The following is a 19,613-nucleotide window of genomic DNA, read 5'->3' on the forward strand; positions in this document are numbered from 1 at the left end:
TTTTTAGCATTTTACCATTCATTTTCTCAGCACACAGTGATTCCTGACACAAAAGTTTTTGCATTAAGCTAAACAAGGCACTAAGTAAGCTTGATGATTTCTGGTAGTTTTATTCAAAAAGTCAGCTGTTTATTTTGGAACGCTAAGAAATAAATGAAATGCAAAGGTCCTGTAAGTTTCTACTCAAAGTTTTTTGAAGTCTGTTACTGAAATCGGTGAGACTGGCTCAGCTGAGGTGTGGGAAATCTTTGTTTTGTGACAAGGATGGTGAAGGAGCTGTACTGTGGGACTACGTTAGTGCTGCCAGTGGAATTGGAAACTTCATGCACACCGTGAGGCAATGCTGGTGAACTCAACTCTGGGGCCAATGAAAGTTACTTGCATTGTAAGGTTGTTTGCATGGCACTTCATAATGCTGTAAAGGTATTACTTGCCTGCAGAGGATTATGAATAAACAGAAAATTAATAGAATAGATTCCCGAGAGAGTATGTTTCATTTTTAATGGTCTTTTCTTTCAAGGCATATTGAATGGTGTTTACCATGGCAGCTACACCTTTTTCATTTGATTTAGTTTCCCAGTGGCTGAGTCAAGATTACCAACTTTGTTATTTTCTTGCTCGGGCACAAAGCTTACAATCTTTTAACATGAAAATAGTAGGAGTATTAAAAAGTATCATTTTTAAACCTTACCATATTAAGACATTCAAATAGCACTGTTATCTTTGAATGCAATGTGCTTTTCACATTTTCAGCATAAAGTTTCAAGAACTATAGGAATTAAGATTAGCAGGGTGCGTGGGTGTGTCAGTGTAAACAACATATTCATTTCTGTATATCTGCTCTAATCAGAAATCTTTTTATAATAAGTGATTACTTTGAGGTGAGCTATTTTTGAACAGCTTTTGCATGCAGTAAGGGCTTATGTTTGGTAAATGTTTACAGTGTTGTATTCTATGCTCAGAATGTTACTGAAACTATCAATTACAATTTAAATGCAGAGCTAGTGGAGTAATTAACCCTGTAAGGTAAATTGTGTTTTAGGTAGGTGTTTGAGATCACTCTGCTTTTTCTTTGCCATCAGTGCACATCCAGTTTAAGAGTGCCCATGTGTCAGGGACACGTGATGTACCTGTAGACTATTTGACTATTAGAATGTTTTCTAATATTCTAATTTTTTGCCATGCCTTTCAAATTCCACTTACTACTTACTACTGACTTCAGGATTTCTTCTGCAAGGTTTAAAAATATTGCCATTTGCTTGTAGCAGAATGAAAACTAAAACTGTTTCTACTGTGTATATGTATGAATTTAAAACATAATTCTAAAGCTAAAGTTCTATACTAGAAGTATGAGGTAAAGAGAGTTTTGAAAGATTATCAATTACTAATGTGGTCTGTTGAGATTTGGGATCCGAGAACACGTGTGTCTTTTGTTCTTTTTAGTTAGCTATAACCATTCATATTAAGTATCTCCACTACAGTAGCAAGTAATCATATTTTTGTGTCATGCTTACCTAGTGTTTAACTTTCTGTTGGGTAACTGAAAAATGATTCTGAGCTTGTGATGAGACTGGGCCCCCTAAAAATGTCTTTCTTACAAATTGCATGTCTGACTTTTAACTTAGATAATTAGTTTAGGTAGCTTATGTTTCTAATTTATGTTATTACCTTAAAGTCACTTCTTCAGATGGAAGGCTTTCCCACTGGGTTTTCCATAGGGCTTTTTGAGTGGGTTCTGCTGAACTATTGAAATGAAAATGCTCTCTTGTTATGGAAGACACTTTTTTAAAGGGACAAGCTGTAAAGGAAGCTTCTTCCTTACACAGATAGATTTGTATTATTAGGTAAAGAATTTCTGCTTGGGAGTAAACAATCAAATGCTGAAGTGTCCAGCCATGAATCAAACAGCAGCACACTTACACATATCTGATACCTGCTATTTACTAATACGTGGCCATCTGTCCTTAAGAGCAACTTCAGAGGAAATTTAATTCAAAGATAGTGTATAATCAATGGATATACAGATATATGTATTGAGTCAATGGATATATAGATGGTATGTATGTATATATGTGTGTGTGTGTGTGTATGTGTGTATATCTATATATCTCTATATATCTATCTATCTATCTATCTATCTCCAGGAGCTTGGCTAATATAATTTATATTGGAGTAATGAGAGAAAGAGAGAAAGTCACTCACCCTGTCCTGGGCTTGCGAGATGAACTCCAATGGAGCGGATCTCCAGAGAGATCCTTCCCCACTGGCAGTCAGCTCTTAAATGGGTCTAGGAGAGGTGGAGCCCCTTCCTGCAGCACAGGTGAATTGCCTTCACCTGTGCTCCGTGGCTGACTCATTTCTTGCCTCAGGTGATCAATCAGAGGTTCAGGTCGTGATTCAGCAGCCCCATACAGATAGGCATTGCGTAATGGGACCTGCTAAAGCACACAGTGAAGCTGATATTATTGTTAGCAAACATTAAACAAAGTGAAGTACTCATAATGCTGCTTTAACACCTCAGTATTCTGATATTTTCAGGCCTTTCTAGCAAAGCAGCTTGTATAAACAATTGCTAGTTGTGTGTGCAAATCATGTAGCATTAGAAAACTCCATTCTTTTCCTATTAAAATATGACAGTTTAAATAGAAATAGCAGAGTAGATAAGATCCACTGTAAGGTGGCTATGAGGAATGCAGGTTAACCCATACTGCTTTACCTGGCACAACTGATTTGATTATTGTTCAGATAAGTTTAGTGTTTTGGATAAAATCTATATTTTAAACTACAAATTTTGTGATCACTGTGGTCTTTTCCTGTTTGACAAAGAAGCAGAAAAATATATTGTAGTTTGCATCAGTTGCATGTGTACCTTGTAATGATTTTATTAGATCCCTATTTTGCCCAGTTTGCTTACAGGAATGTTAAGTTGGCTGCGGTATGTCTGAGATGCATTACAGTTCTGCTCTATCAGCAAGTCTACTGCTAAGCAAGAAAAGCTAAGCAAGTTTATTCTGACTTGCAGCTGTTCTCTGAATGCTTGATGCTAGGTACTACAGTACGTTTTCAGTGTAACTTGACCTTTCTTGAAATGTAAGTTTAGCTGGTTGCTGTTTAATTTCCTGGCTTCTATTCTCATCATCATCACCTTCCTCTATTGATTGGTGCGACTTTTTCCTCTTCCAGTTTTACTGGGGCTTCTTATTCTCTATGAGTAGTCAGAAGTAATCTCTGAGAACAGAGTGTGCCTTGCAGATTTTCTTAAATTACTGGAAAGGTTCCTGTAACAAGTCCAGTCTATTGCAAAACAACTGATTTCTTTAAACTGTTTGTAGAATTTTTTTCTTGTTCCAGCCTGAATGTATGCCTCTATTGCTGCTCTCAGTCATGTCATCATTGCTTTTTACTATTAACACACTTCTGTATCTATTTTAGAACAAGGAGAAGGAAATACTGACAGTGTGTCTGGCCAGTATATCTGAAGCAGAGTTTGACTCCATGGTTAAAAACAGATGTGCCTGTCTTGTATGCGTTTTGTGTCTTCAGATGCTTTCTGTGTTAAATAAATAATGTAAGATGTTTATGGGATTGGGCAGATAAAGGAAAAAATTGGTTAATATGTATTTCAATACTGAAGGGATGGGTGACTTTGAATTGAGATAAATACAAAATGGAGTCTCTGTAATATATAATGTTAATATATTTTGTAACTAGTCTTTGGAAAAAAAAAAACACAAAAAACAACAAAGATGTAATTGACAGATCTGTGTTATCAAAATGATTTTGTTTTCTTGTTTAAACAGCAAAGTAATCATTTTAATATTCATAATGATAATTCATAAGTGCTACCGGGCAATCTTCCAGAGTTTCTTCAGATCTTTCTCTAACCCTGTCACTCAAGGTCTCTCCTAAGATTAGAGAATTGATTGGTGGGCTCTGTTTTTTTGTTGTTTTTTTATCATATGTAAATACTTCACAACTTTTGTTTGTTGTGTTTCTGAGGATGATATGAAAGGAAAAGTTAGAAGACAGATAAAGAGTGGATTTTGTTAGTTAATCAATTGTGGCTTTGGCTCAGTTAATGTGAAGAATTAACTGTTATGCCTAGATCATTAAATAGTATTGCCAGTTTTCACTGTGGATGTGCTAGGCAGGTACCTTCAGAGCTTTAGCATGAACTTTAGCAAACATCCAGACTTCTCATTCTGATAGACTTAGCATAATGCTGGTTTCACTGTATTATGAAATGTCTGGCCAGTATAATTGCAAAGTTATCTGGTTGAATGTGAACACAGAATAGAGTAATAAAAATTCATTTCTCAAAGAGCTCAGTGATGTAGCTAGACTTTTTAATCATTGCTGTGCTGGTGCATCTGATCTGGTAACATCTGATTTTCTTTTTGAAGTTTTGCCTTCTGCTTGTTGACCTTCTTCAGCTAGATCTTCTAGTGCTACAAATGACTCATTGATGGTATTGCTCAGTCAGTAGCATTGTCTTGTTCAGGGTTTCTGTGGGATTACTCACAGTTCCCTGCTTTGCCCACTTTCCACTTCTGTTCATTGCATTATTTTACAAGTTTGTAGATACTTTCTTCATACTTAACAGCCAGAATTCTACTGTCCAAGTCTGTCTATACTTGGTTTCATCTGCTGTAGTATGTGCATGCGGTACATTCTCTTTTTTCTTTTCAAGATTTACTGTGCATATTCTTCCTTGTCTCAATCCTGATACTTAAAGTGTATTAGGTCATGACTTAGTTCAGTCAGTATTTCTGATGCTTGCCCTTACTCTTTTCTTCTTAGGAAAAACAGAATGCCACTCCTCCCAATTGTTCTCTTCCTTGAACCTAAAAGAATCTCCTCTTGGTTGCTATGGTCAGCTTGAATCAGTTTTTCCTCCTAGTACTCTTGTTCCTTTAGTTATTTCAGTGCAGTTTTTTCACTGTTTATTTCTATCTCCAGCCAAAAAAAACCCGTGCAGCTGCTTTATGTATTATCATGTTTTTGGCATCATCCTTGTACAGTTCTACAGCAGTGTAAGAATTATGCTATTATGTTTTTGGAGTCCAGCCATAAATGTAATTGTTTAAGCAGTATTGTTGTATTGGTTGTGTTCTTCCCTTTCTTTGCAACAGATATGTTTCACACCTAATCTCACTTCTGAATAAACCGTTGTTACTGCTATTTCGGCACAGCGTTATTGCCCAAATTTATTTTCATATGGCCAGGCTGATGGCTGCTTGTAGTACCTATTTAGCAACAAAATTACTATGCCAGAATCACAAGATAAGAAATGAGTTAAGAAATAAGTATTGTATCTTCTACCTTCTTTATCTGATTTGAGTTCTGGCTACTTTTATTTTGTAGCATTTCTCATATTTTATAGCATGTGTGTAAGCAGTAAGCATATACGAATAATTAATGTAGAGCCAGAACTACTTTTGTTTTCATCTGGTCTGGTTTTGGCAAATAGTTAAATATCAGGGAGTGACCATCTGTGTGTCCATTTCTGCAGTGGCTTAGATGACTATGGTAGATCTGAAAAATTCTTCTGAATTTCGCCTGAAATCTAGGGGTGTGGGTTTTTTTGTCCCATACTGTGAACATTTCTAAGCTCTCTACAACTGAGCTGTCTGCAGGATAGAAGTTGTCCCGGAATGATAACTTAATGTTTAAAAAACAAGGTTTGTATTTTACTTAAGCTATTCCTGGCTCACAGAAGCAGAAAAGCTCAAGCGTGAATAACATTATTTTGATTTATCTCCTTTTTTGGTTGTTGTCAGGTTGAAGAAACTATATCTAAGAGTGAGAAGTTGGTCTTTCAGTAGGCAGTTGGTCTAAAGGCTCTATGGGTGTTAAGATGCAGTAAGAAACTTGCTCTGTTTCTTTTTTTCTGAGGTAGATAATGATCTACACAATGCGAACTTACACGTTTGTCAATTGTGTTTAGGAGGTCTCCACTGATCCCACAGGAACTCTCACAGCTGCTGAAGAGAGAAAGGAGAAGGTGCCAAGCCCACATCTCAGTCATCTAGTCGTTTTGACATCTGGCAATTCACTCTATGGTTTGGCAGAGAGAGTGGTAGCCACGGAATCCTTGTAGGTTATTTACTGTACACCACTTTGTGTGATCAATGGAATTTTTAAAGAGTTGTGATTACAATCCAAAACCTTTTTAAGAGGTCAAAAATTCCTAGCCTTTAATGTGATTTTAAAAATGAGAAAGAGAGGTAATTTTTAATTAACAGTAGTAGAACATGACTAACCACCTGCAAGCATAAACAATGAAACTTTCCTGCAGCTTCTCCAGTATTTTGTGACAGCACAAAGCCAAATCTAACAGAAAAAAGAGTTTAAAGAGCTCAGTAGGAGTTTTTAATCTGTGTGTGTGTGTGTATGTATATATATATATACACATATACATATATATAATATTTATTTTATTTTTACATATCTATTTATATATTTATATTAAAATATATATATTATTATATATATTTAAACCAGTACTCAGATACTGATAGCTGAGACCCAGAACTGCTTAGTACATATTGGCTTGGCTGCATTCATGATGTTCTTGGCAACAGGTGGAAGTTTACCTGTGAAGAAGAGATTATAACGAGAGATTAATGGAAAACTCTTATAAAGTATTTTTTCAGTTGGTGATCAGAATAGTAGTAGAGTCATATGGGATTTCATTTTGTTTTCCACACAAGAGGACATTGTTAAAGATTAATAATTCATTTTAAAATGTGTTTACAAAAGAGAATTAAATGATTATTAATGTGATTATTAAAAAAAAAATCATACCTGTAATAAAGAATTTGATCTCGTGTGTTTTTAAAAGTTTACTGGCAAACATGTAATCAGTAGTGTTGTTTTTGAATTCTGACGTGATTTCTTTTTGTGCATACTGGCTTGCCATGAAGAAACTGTGGGACAGTTGTCTACTGGCTTTACTAGGCTTTGGATCAGAATTTTGCAGTATATCCTGATTAAAACAGAAAATTGAGTTCTGGCTATTCAAACCTTTTAATTCATTTTGTTCACAATCAGATTTTCAAATTTTCATAATTGAGTATACGTGTTGTTATGCTGGCCAAAAAATGATACAATTCTTATCAGTATTAAATTTACCAAAGTTGCATATCACTGTTGCCCAATAAATGTAGATAAAAAGAAGTACAGAGGCATTCCAAATGTTTAATTTAGTTCATGGCAAATTTTCTTTATTTTCAAAGGGTATTTCTGGCTGAGCAGTTTGAGTGTCTTCAGCCTCATCTTGATGCAGTGATGCCAGCTGCAAAGAAGCCGTTTCTTCAGCAGTTTTATTCTCAGGTCAGAATTGTGTAATTCAGAGCTTATTTTTTAATGCAATATTTGAAACTTGTACTATATGATTGAAATATTTTAAGCCATAGTTTTGTATTGCTCTTACTAGCCTGAAATTTACTGAATTGAATTTTCTTTTTATTCTATTTCAGACTGTGTCAACTGCCAATGAACTACGCAAACCAGTTTATTGGATTGTTGCTGCTAAAGCTATTGATTATGAACAGATGCTGCTTCTCATGGCTAATGTAAAATGGGATGTGAAGGAAATCATGTCACAACACAATATATATGTAGACTCTCTTTTAAAGGTGAATACTTTAGGAGAAGCAGTGTGCTAGAGCCACATATAAGCTTAAACTACTGCATACATCACTAAAACTGTTAAGGCAGCATGATCAGAGCAATATAACATCCTGAAAAATATTAAGTTGTCATAAGGAGATCTGTCCAGAATTTTCATTGTTCTTGCTACTAGCAGAAAAAATTACAGAGTTTTGTCTTTACTGGAGTGATTATATGTTGGTTAAAGCACAGCATTGTGGTACTCTGCTTCCTCTTGCTCAATTCCTCTTTCAGAAAATTTGTGTTAAATACCAGTTTTTTGGTCAGAAACTAGCTTAAAATGGTCATTGAAATCACCAACTTAGTGGTTATTCTCTTGTTTGTTTGCTAGGAAAAAACAAACAATAACAACAAAAACTATGAGATTCTAGCATTGGAATGAAATCACTTGGTTGGACAAGTGTGGCCTTCATAGTCTGCAGTACAAACTCTGATGGTCACACGGAGTTCATTGTCAAGATCTCCTTTATGGTTGAGTTATTTGATAACTTTTTAAAAGTGATAAAGGCATTAGTTCCTGGCAGCCCACTTCTGTTTCTCTTTATGTAAGTCAAAAAATCATTGTAGTAGTAATTACGTTCAGTTATGGCTAGTTTATCACCTACAGTAACAGCTCAAAATCCATCCAGTTCACTGATGTTTCAGGAGGAAACATGTACCTTTCTTCAACCTAACTTGTAATCTAGCATCGCAGTATACTGCTGTACTGTTTGATATGGTTTGTTTTTTAGTGGGTGCTTTCAGCTCTTACTGAAGCACCAGGGAATTTTTTAATGCAAAAGGCTGAAGAATGAAAAATGATTGCAATATTTTTGAGGTTCTCCCTGAAGGCTGATGGGGCAGGTTTTTAGATGGATAAAGAGCTTATCGCTGGATTTTCTTCATTGTCTGTATATTGGCTTTCAGAAAGTTAAAGATGAGTTTAGGGAGTGAGGCAATGAGAACATTTTTTTTTCTTATTTTAGTGTGTGTATGCAGTTCATTTTTTCCTTATTTATTTATTACTAGGCATTTGTAGAGTATGATGTTTTAAATGCTAATGGAATTATGATCTTACACGTTTTATCAGGAATTTGAAGAATTCAACAGAAGGTTGAATGAGGTATCTAAGAGAGTCCGTATTCCACTAATAGTCTCAAATATACTTTGGGAGCACTGCATGCGCTTGGCCAATAGAACTCTTGTGGAAGGGTAAGAAGTTCATGAAAGTCTTGGTCTTGAGTAAATATGTCTGTAATGATAATGCTTATGTCATGGTATTAAAGTTTCTAATTTTTGTAGTGCATTGGTAAGCTGTTGAGGTTTTGAGGATGAAGTGTAATTGTCGACATCTCAGTGAGATGCTGGTGTTTATCTTTTCCAGGAAGTAAGACAATTGTTAGGAAGAAAAGTTGTTAACTTTAGCAGTTACTTTAGGGTAGCCATGGGGCAGAATTTTTCTAACTTCATTGGGAGCAAAGAGGTGCCCTAGATGACTTGCTAAATACGAACTGAAATACTTAGCCAACAACTTAGCTTAGTTTAGCTTACACCTAACTTGCCACCGATTTCCCAGTCTTTTTAGAGTCGGTGTTGTAGTCTTTTCGTTCACTACTTGTCTGTGCTGTCATCTTCTGCATCATAGAATATGTTCTATATCCACTCTTTTTATTTAATGTTTCCATATTTCTTCCTGTGTACGTGGGGTCCTTAATTACAGGAGAGTATGGAAGAATGAGATGGAAAGAAGTGCAACAAGTAGACACAGGGTAAACAATAACTATATTCCTCCTTGGGGTTTGAAGGACTAAGTTAAACAACTTTAAGAAGTAAGATTCATTTTTATTTATTTATTTATATTTATTGTTCGTTTCTACTGTGTTCCTTTTTTCAGTTATGCTAATGTGAAGAAATGCAGCAATGAAGGACGTGCCTTGATGCAACTGGACTTTCAACAATTCTTAATGAAACTAGAAAAGTTAACAGACATTAGACCTATTCCAGATAAAGAATTTGTGGAGACCTACATTAAAGCCTACTACTTAACAGAAAATGACATGGAGCGCTGGATAAAAGAACACAGGGTAAGAGTTAAATTTTAAATTTTTTGCTGTCTTTTAGGAGGATTCCCAAGAATGGTGGAATCATGCTAACAACTCTAAATGATTAATTCTGTGTGCTAAAAATGATTATACTCATACGTATATATTCATTTGTTATAATAAAATTGTATGGCGTGCAATATAAACATATATATGTGTGTAGATATATGTTTATTATCATATGAAAGTACCTTTATTTGGAAGGAATAATTTTGACAAAAGGAAAATCTAGATTTCTTTACCTTTTCTACCAATTACCATTCCATATCTCTTAAAATGATAGAATTCATCTCAGGAAGATGTGCTATGAATTGTAGTTTCTGGCTTTAGCAAAAGTAGGCCATCTGATACTCCTTACACAAGAAATTCTATGTAGGAATTACTGCTAATCTACCCGGTATTCTGAGATGGGTTGAAGCCAAAGAAAACTTTTTTCTACTCTTTAGGCAGCATCTCTGATCCAATACAGGCAATAGAAACACATGGATCCCAGGCATCTGAAGCCTATACACTCCGTAAAACCTGTTTCATAGTCTCAGCAATGACCCAGACTTTCATGTAAATCAATTCTGAGATTAGAACAGCATTGAGGGAAAAGAAATGCCTGTGTTGGCATGTACATCTGATAAGAATACTGATTTGACAGTCTTTGTTGTCAGGAAAATTATGTGCTGAAAATAAATTTTAGATCTGATAGATCATAGCTATGCAGTGCTGTGGAGAGCACCTGCCCAATCTAATAGTACTGCATTACAGACCAGTGTTGCACTGGAGGGTGGAGAGGCTCAGTAGCCCAATAAATGTTCTGGTTTTTTACTGTGTTGGCTTTTGTTTGTTTGTTTGTTTTTAACCATGAGAACGTAAGATTTCTTCAGAATGCAGCTATCTGTAATTTTCAGACATTGGTTTTGATTCTGAAGATACTTTCATTGTAAGTAGTTGATCATTTACAATTTTGAGAGTTAATTGAAGTAATTTATCAACTTGTTCTTCAGATGCTATCCCTGTAAAAGTTGCTCTTTTGTGCAAGTGAATTAACAAGGCAAAATCACCAGGGAGCAGGCATAATCCCTTTTTGGTTTGAGCTCTAAGTAAGTGTACTGTATTATGGTTGGAAATTATTGGTGCATTATAGATGAAGATAGTACAATGTGATTCGAGTAGGAAGTTTTCATAAGATAATCAAGAATCTTACCATACCTCCACCCTTCTATATAAAGAAGTTTGCCACTTAGGCTGGGCTGTTCTGGTTGATTACTGTAGTTCTGATACCAGGCAGTTTTTAAATGCGTATGAGTGGGACAAGCACAAGTACACCAAATGCTTCTAGGAATGGGTCTAAGAAAATGATCTAATGTATTTGGGCCAAATTTCCTCTGGTTAACTTCCATCCTTTAGTGAAGCTGAGAATACTTGTATTCTGTTCAGAATATATCAAAGTGAACAAATTCATCATCAAGAAGTACAGTTTGAAATTAGGCCTTTAGGAGTGGGCAACTTCAACAAAGTTGTAAGGCAGAATGCATAATAGTCATCGCTTTTTCTTTCTTTGACAAATAAAACTGAATCAGGATCAACTTTGCTATCCGAGATGAGACTTCATTTGTGTTTTCAAAGTACTTGGCATGCTTTCAGGGCAGCATAACCTAACAATTATAGTAAGACTATAAGCAATTGTCATGCTGTTAGAGCTGGCCCACTGTCAAAAAGAAGTCTTTTAAAATGGAGGATTGGGAAATCTGTATTTTGGAATTATTTTAAACCCAGCTAGAAAGGGATGAAAAACATTGTTCTGAAATATGGTTTTCCCTGTTATACCTGGAGCTGTGAGAGAGACTGTGAGCTGTGTTTGGTGATCTATGTGGAATAACTAGTTTAAATTTTTGAAAATGCTAAGGTTGAAGGTAGTACTGGCAAATGTGGGGTTTTGACAGGTGTTAAGAATTCTTGTAATACTCTGTGTCATTCTTTCCTCCTTTGTCATGTACTGAAATTAATGTTGCTTGAAGACCCTGTAGACAGAACTATTTAGAGGCTTATCAGAAATATGATGCCAAAATAAAAAAAGATCAAGTTTTGTCACAGTTGTTAGGAAAATGTGGTGTTTAAAACTTATTTCATTTGCATGTGTATCTCTCACCACACCTCCAAAAGAATGGAAAATGCATTATAAATTGATTTAGATACATGACTATTACTTTCTGTGAACTCGATCCAATGCTACTAAAATTGTAGGCATTTTCCATTATATTCTGCCAGGCAGCAAAATACAGTTTTGTACTTCTCTCTCTCAACTATGAAAACTCTCCAGACCTGACTTAACTAGCACTTTAAGTCTCTCTTGTTTCCTGATTGCTGCTATCATTTGAAAAGCCCACAGAGTGTGCATATCTGGTTTTTAGTTTTCAGTCTTTATCCACTGTTCTTATTCTGCTTGCCATAACATAATCTGCTTTTATTTGCCAGGAGTATTCCACTAAGCACCTGACAAATCTGGTGAATGTTTGTCTGGGGTCTCACATCAACAAGAAGGCGAGACAGAAGCTGCTAGCTGCTATTGATGATATAGACAGGCCTAAAAGATAACTGGAGAGAGTTACTTTCCGTTTACTCTTGTACCTTTTTCTGTTCACGTGAAGCATGCGGACAAATGACAAATGGACTAATGACAGCATTGTCTTAAAAACCATTGTGCATGACTTTTCTTATCAGCATTGGAGACACTCTGAATTGGCATAATGTTCTAAAATATTACTTTTTTAACCTGTAAGAATCCTTTTCTTATGTATTTTTCTGTTTTTTGTTATTTGCCCTTAGTAAAGGGCCGCTCTTTGTGTATCATTGGTGAAGTGTATATTTTGAAAAACTGTATACTGTAAGTAAAACCAAAATCAGAGAGAAACACATTGGCTTAATATATAGTTGATGCTCTTTTTTAATAAAAGGGCTATTTGAAAATATGACGTTTTCCTCACTGCTTTTCCCCTCAGAATTTGTGCTTTATTATGGACCAGTGTAAAATGAAAGAAAATGTAGATCTTTGAACAACATATCTTGCATGTGGATTAAGAATATAGATCAATTAAAAATTCTCATGTTGATGTCTTTCATCTTTACATGTATTTAAAAACGTTTATTTCAGAATTAATATAGTCATATCAAAATTATTGACTTCAGATCAGTCAAGGTAATAAATACTGTACACTAAAACGAGTTACTTGTGAGACTTCATTTACCTCATTTAACAATGCAAAATGACACGTGTTATAAAAATGAGTGTTGTTCCTCTCATGTCATTTCTCTTTTGTACCCCTGCCACTCTTTCCTGTTCCCAAAGCAGTAATGCCAGAGAATAACGGATTTTTTTGGCTGAATTTTCGGATGGATAATGTTAATATTTTCTGCTCTGCTATAGACTCCTGGAATGATCCTGAGCATGTAAAAATCCCCTGGCTGGGTATTTGTCCTAGAAATTGATTTGTCAGAGCATCACTGACCACTGAGGCTTTCAAATTTGCCTTCAGCAGAAGAACCTGTATTCTGAATACATTTCTACTTTCCTTGCAATGTTCCTTGTAGATGAGATGCTTGGGGACTGCTCAAACTGTCATAGCAAAACAGAAAAACTCTCAAGGTGATCTGAATTAACTTAAATAAAGGCGTTAATATTCATTAAGATTTTTCTTACACTCTCAAGCTCTGTTCCATGTCTTTGTTTTTCAGTATATAATGTTTTAAATATTAAAAAATTATTATGTAATAAACATTTTTCTAATCTGAGGCCTTTTAAAAGGCAATACGCTAGCAATGAGCTAACAGGTAAAATAATTTACGTAGGATAAAATCCACTAATGACATGGTAAACTCTCATTTTCAATACTTGCCATTGCACTGTTTTAATTCAAACACAAGAGAACCAGCAAACCAGCACTTACTGAAAGTCAGCAGTACGGATCGACTGGAAATTGCCTCATGGAATCAGATAATTGTTCTTTTCTGTAGGTTAGTTTCATCTTCAGAAGTGATGAATTCTGGCCATCATTGTGCAGTTTCCTTGAAAAGCCTATATATGGTTTTAGAGCAGTAGAATTTACATTTTTAAATATTGACTGTGTGGCATTCATCTCCCTGTACATCTGTACTTTAAAGGAAATAGGATTTAAAACAAGGTTAAGCACCATTCTGTATAGACCATGCTGTCATCCTGAGTTCTACTGAAAACTTGTTTAGCAGAGTGCCTATGTATACAGTGAAGCTGAATCACTTTTACCTCATTAAAAAGGCGATTCAAAAAAAAAAAACAACAAAAGGAAAAGTGTAGTTCATTTTAAGTGTGGACTTTTGCGTCAGTGCATCTGCCCTGAAGTCAGATCCTGATCTGACTCTTGGAAGGAATAGAAATGTGTCAGAGACTGTTAGTGTAAAATCTGTTTCAATTTCCTTCTCGTGGATGAAAGAAGGAATTTAAATAGCTTTACTGTAATTGTGGTGAACTGAACGTGTGGTTAATTTCTCCTGAACTATTTAGGTTGCTGTAATTTGTCTGCTCACCAAAAGGTAGGAGTGCAAGCTGATTGTAATGTAGGGTCAAGGAAGGAGGTGAGCAATTGCACGAGTCCTAGTAAGGAGCAATTTTTGATAACATATCTATAGATTGACTTATTTTAAGCCCCCAAATAATAGAATGCGCGATGTTAAACTTATGAAAGAAGATCAAAAAATTGTTTCACATGTGCCTCAGAATTTATTATATTCTCTAGAGCAACCTCCACTTGCTGCCCAATATTGATGCTAAGGGATAAGTTACATATAGCTTAATAGCCTTCACATTTCTCAGTCCTGAGTGACTTAACAAATCTGAGTTTGGGCTGAATGTAGAATTATTAATTTGCTATGAGTTTGCTTATAGCTTCCACAATCTAAAACGATGGTTCTTTTTGCAAACCATTGATTTTTTTAGCATCTCTGTGAAATAAGAAGTTTTACTGCTTTTCATGAGAGCATAGTTTAAAACTTTGTACATCGCAGAAGGGCTTTAGAATACTTTAATAATGGAGGATGACTCCTTTCAGTCTCCAGGGAGGCTGACCATCACTGCAGAGGTGGACAATTCATCTGTCAGTCAATGAAAAATTTAAATCCTATTCCTCAGACAATGAGTACTCTGATATTCACCAAGGTCACCTGGAGCAGAGATGAGGAGTTTTCAAGACTCCGGATAGGCAAAGCCTGATAACTGTAGATGGCTGTAAGCCTGGCATCTCAGTTGCAGTCAGTGGTTATGAAGTTGTCCAATGAGGCAGCAACTGGGATAAAAATAGTGGGAAACTGTCTGGTCCACTTATGTGACCTTGTGGGAAGCTCAAGTTCTTGCTCCAGCGTAGGTTTATTACTCAAAGCAGAATGGCGTTGACAGGAAGAACCATCTTGGACCAGCAGTGCTTCAGCTGGTGTGCTGGTGTGATGAGCAGCACCTGCAATGTGTGAATTCCAGTGAATCTGAGGTAAGGGCTTAATCTCACCTCCTCCTTTTAGACAAGTAGCTAAATTTCCAGGTAATCGACTATTTTGGGGTCCTTTTTTCCCATGTGAGAGGGAATCTTTCCATATGTAAAATCAAAGGCCTGGCTTGTTTCAGATCTGCTTAGTGAAGCCTAAATGTGAGGTGTAAGTCAACTTCTGAATGCTTTCTAACATTTCCCTTTTGTGGAGAAAAAGGGAAGCACAATCAGTGGCTGTCTCAAAGCTTTCTGTGAAAGCTCGGCTTTGCCTTGCAGCTTACACAGATGTGAATGACAAAGGCACATCCCATGATAGCAAAGATGGGGTTTATTTATTGCAGGTCTGTGGATATGAGTTGTGCTTGTCTTACTGCTACGGGGCACAGCTATATATATTCCCTCCTCATCCTGCAAAGGTGCTGTGCTGCGGTCATTCTCCCCTAACCCTCTGCTTGTGGTTAATGTTTATGAAATTTCTGTATTGCAAGCTGTACTTTGATAACAAGAAAATAGAATAAAACCAGTTTAAAAAAACAACAACTCCCCCCCAAAAATAACCAGAAGATTAAAATGATAAATAATGCTGTCCCCAGCTAAATCCTCAAAAAACTGAATGTCAGCAGGCACCTGCTATGTTATAAATGATGCAAACAGAGATGGATAAAAAATGCAGATTTATTGTGTGTGGGTGATAGTATCTGTGTTATTTATAACCACAGCTCGAAACAGCATAGCGTGAAAGCTAAACATTGCACTAGACACTATGATTAGGGTACAAGTATGGAGATAACATAGTTTGCAAACTGTAGAGTTTCCATGCTTACTGGCTATTTAAGGACATTTCTGAATGTCTTGGTTTTGTAGAGCCAGAGCTGCTTTGCATCACGGCAGGGACTCCATTTTTCAATATCTCCTCTTTGAGATCCCAGCGTGAACTGAAGCAGCATCTTTCAACTGAACTGAAGACCTGGAAAATCTATGTGTGTTTTTTTCAGACCTGATGGGTCTGAAGTTTTGGTCTGGTTGCATATATGAAAGGAAGAAGAACATTCAGAGCAGAGAATTACTGATCCATGTCTTATATTTGTAGATGAATTTGCATAGGATTCAATGTTGCTGGATTTAAAGTTGGCAAACTATTATCTAAATGTGAGTTGATCTTTGAAAAGTAAAATGCGTGAGCAAGCTGGAGATCCAGGAGAAAAGATCCAGGAGGCAGTGAAGTGCCTCCTTCAGCTGTGCACAAAACTAATACAAGATCAGATATGCAAAAGGACTGTTGGTATTTCTGAAGATTTTTTTGTAAATAAATCAGAAGTTCACAGTTGTGTGCATCTCTTGCACAGTATAGCTTGGTGGGTGGGTGGTGGTGGGTTGGCAGTTAGACTAGATTATCTTAGAGGTCTTTTCCAACTTTAAACATTCTATGGATATATGATTCTATGATCTCCCGTAGTTTTTATTCATAAGTAGGACTACTCATAACTAAAACTCAATACATTGCTTATGTTTCATTAAAGAATAGAATAAAAATGTCAAGTCAGCCCTAAGTGAAACAAATCCTTGTAAAGGGATCTGATTAATGTTTATAAATATCTGAAGAAAGGTGGGTGGCATTGGATGAGGCCATGCTCTTCTCAGTGATGCATAGTGATAGGACAAGGAGCAATGACCTAAAACTTGAACATAGAGAGTTCTGTACAACAATCTGAAAGAACTTATTTATGTTAAGAGTGATGGAGCACTGGAACAAGCCGCCTAGAGAGGTGGTGGAAGGAATATCTCCTTCTATGGAGATATTCAAGACCTGGCTATATGCCTACCTGTGTGACCTCAGTAGATCATAGAATCACCAAAGTTGGAAAAGACCTCCAAGATCATCTATTCCAACTAATTAGTGGTTTCTCTGCCATCACTTACATTCATAACATCCAGTGAAGCCTGGGCAGCCCTGTCCTTAAGAAGAGATGGTGGGTAGGGAGGCTTGTTGTCCTTGCTGCTGTGGGACATACTGCTCCATATGCACGGAGCCTGTGGCTCACAGAATGGGCTGAAACAGTCCAGAAGGCTGTTGAAAGCATGGTGAGGGCACCATTTCTTCCTGTACAGCTCTCTGTTCTGCAACATAGAACCTCAATAAGTGCAAGAACTGCCCTTGCCTGACAGGGTTATTAGTGCAGTGCTAAGCATCAGTGCATTTTTCATGAGCATATATTTCTTGAAGCTCAGGGAAATGTCACTGATGTAAATGAGTTTGACCAGGAGCTACGTCCTGGCCCTGAGCTGCCAACATCCATCTCTTCCAGAGCTGCTGGAATATTCAAGCAGTCAAATCATCCAACCAGCTGAGCATTTGGGCTGTTCTACTTTTCAGCTAGACTAAATTGTTGCTGTGAATAGCAATACCTCATAGCTACAATGCTGTTAGTCCCTGTTCTCCAATGCACACATGATGTACTGCTGTGTCTATGCAATTCAACAGGGCTATTGTTTCAGGAAGCTTGCCACAGCCTTGTCTTAGGAATGAACGAGATCCATTTGCTTTCACTGAGATACTCACTGCTGCATTGAATTGCTTGGAATATCCTCAGCAAGGTGCAGGGCTCTGGGCAGTTCTGCCAGTTTGCACAAAGGGAACTTCTGCTAATCAGGGGAAGGAGGTCCTCATGGACTGCACACAGAGTGATTCCTGGAGATACTGTGTGCTATAGTGGCTCAGTCATCGACTTATTCGGGCTGGGATTTACTTTCTGCTCTGGCACCAGACATAGGGAAATTTGTTTTGTCTTCCCATGCCTTATTCACCTAGCTATAAAAGGAATGATGCTATCTACTGTTTTTTATGAAGTTATAAGGCTGTGGCTATGTGGGCATGAGCTGTACTTTCTACCAGGAATCAGCGACTTAACCTAAGGGAATCTGAACCATAAATCTTTGTGGGGCAGAAAACACAAAAGCTCTGCCTTCTTTCTGCCTCAGGCTCTTTAGGTGCAGTTTCCTTCATTTTTAGGCAGAAGCCAGCCATCTCCTGAATGTTACTTCTTCTGATTTGGCCTCTGAGTATTGAGGGACCCTGCCATGAACCAAAAAACATTACTGGAACTACAGACAGGACTCTCCTGAGACACTCCTATGCCTTACAGTCATCTGCTACTGCCGGGAGTGATAGCCAGGCAGCCACAGGAGATCAGATAGCCACAACTAGGGGTAAAATAAAAGAGATTAATCTTTTTAATGACAGTATGGAAGGATATTAAAAATACATACATGCTTGCATCCTAGTTACTGTCATTCTATACAACATCAGTGAAAGCTCATGCCTTCCATGTGAACTGTGTCAGCAGTGAGACTAAGGAGATAAATGCCCCAGAACATTGCATAGGCATGGGCTGAGAGGGGCTTATTGGGAGAGACAGACACCAACAAACAAGATCTCATCTTTACTGTGATGATCAGCATGATTTCTGGGTAGCAGAAAAAGAATTTGGGAGAGCAAATTAAGGTACTGTTTGCTTAGGGTTCATGGCCTTGTGAGCCAAGCCCTTGCCCCTCTGCCTGCAGAGCCTCTTACCACACAGAAGAAATTCAGGAAACCCTGGGGACCACTGTGATTTCCTTAAAAGAACAAGCTGTTTTTCTTAAGGCACTGAGCTATGATATAAATGCCTGTAAGATCAATAAGTATACAGATGTTGTAAACTATTGGATGATCAATAAGCATACAGAGAAGTTAGGCTTAGAGATATTATCACATTGGAAAAGATAATCAAAGATAAATGAAAAAGCACTCACTAGTGTTGTAGGCTCACAAGGAACTCCATAAAGAGCAATCTCTAGAAAGAGATCCTTCCTCGGTGGCAGTCAGCCCTTAAATGTGGTGTAGGAGAGGTGCAGTCAGGCTCCACCTCTTCCAACCACACAGCTGAATTGCCTTCACCTGTGTTCCCATGGCTGACTCAGTGCTTGCCTCAGGTGATCAATCAGAGGTTCAGGCCGTGATCCAACAGTTCCCCTACAATGCCAAAATCACTGCACAAAGGAATTAGACAAGGAGGAACACGGATAAATAGGTGAGACTTAAGCATTTGTTTGCTCACAGAAAAACTACAAAACAAAGTTACTGAATGCTCATTTTCTTTACAAATATCTCGCTGTTGTTGTTGCAAAGCCTACCTTTGAGACACTTCCTAATAGAATATTCAGGTAGAGAACAGAGATGATTTCTGCCCAGTGCCTGCCCATTCTTTTGAAAATCTACCATAACTAATGATGTTCGTTTCCTGGGCATGAGTGCAGGAATTGTCCTGCTCAATCCAGTGATATATCTCATCTAACCTTATTGGAAGCAGTGTCGAGT

General features: G+C 37.0%; 1 protein-coding gene across 1 annotated transcript; it reads left to right on the forward strand.

The window, feature by feature from the left end:
* The first annotated feature begins 5,922 nt into the window (after positions 1-5,922).
* LOC104911412 (syndetin) lies at positions 5,923-12,968 on the forward strand. The gene is made up of 6 exons (XM_010712560.3): positions 5,923-6,096; positions 7,239-7,335; positions 7,482-7,640; positions 8,744-8,865; positions 9,548-9,737; positions 12,222-12,968. The coding sequence occupies exons 2-6, from the start codon at positions 7,291-7,293 to the stop codon at positions 12,339-12,341; spliced, it is 636 nt and encodes a 211-aa protein (XP_010710862.1). The 5' UTR covers positions 5,923-6,096; positions 7,239-7,290; the 3' UTR covers positions 12,342-12,968.
* Positions 12,969-19,613: the final 6,645 nt, after the last annotated feature.

The sequence above is a fragment of the Meleagris gallopavo genome, chromosome 6 (assembly GCF_000146605.3).
Source record: "Meleagris gallopavo isolate NT-WF06-2002-E0010 breed Aviagen turkey brand Nicholas breeding stock chromosome 6, Turkey_5.1, whole genome shotgun sequence".
NCBI lineage: Eukaryota > Metazoa > Chordata > Aves > Galliformes > Phasianidae > Meleagris > Meleagris gallopavo.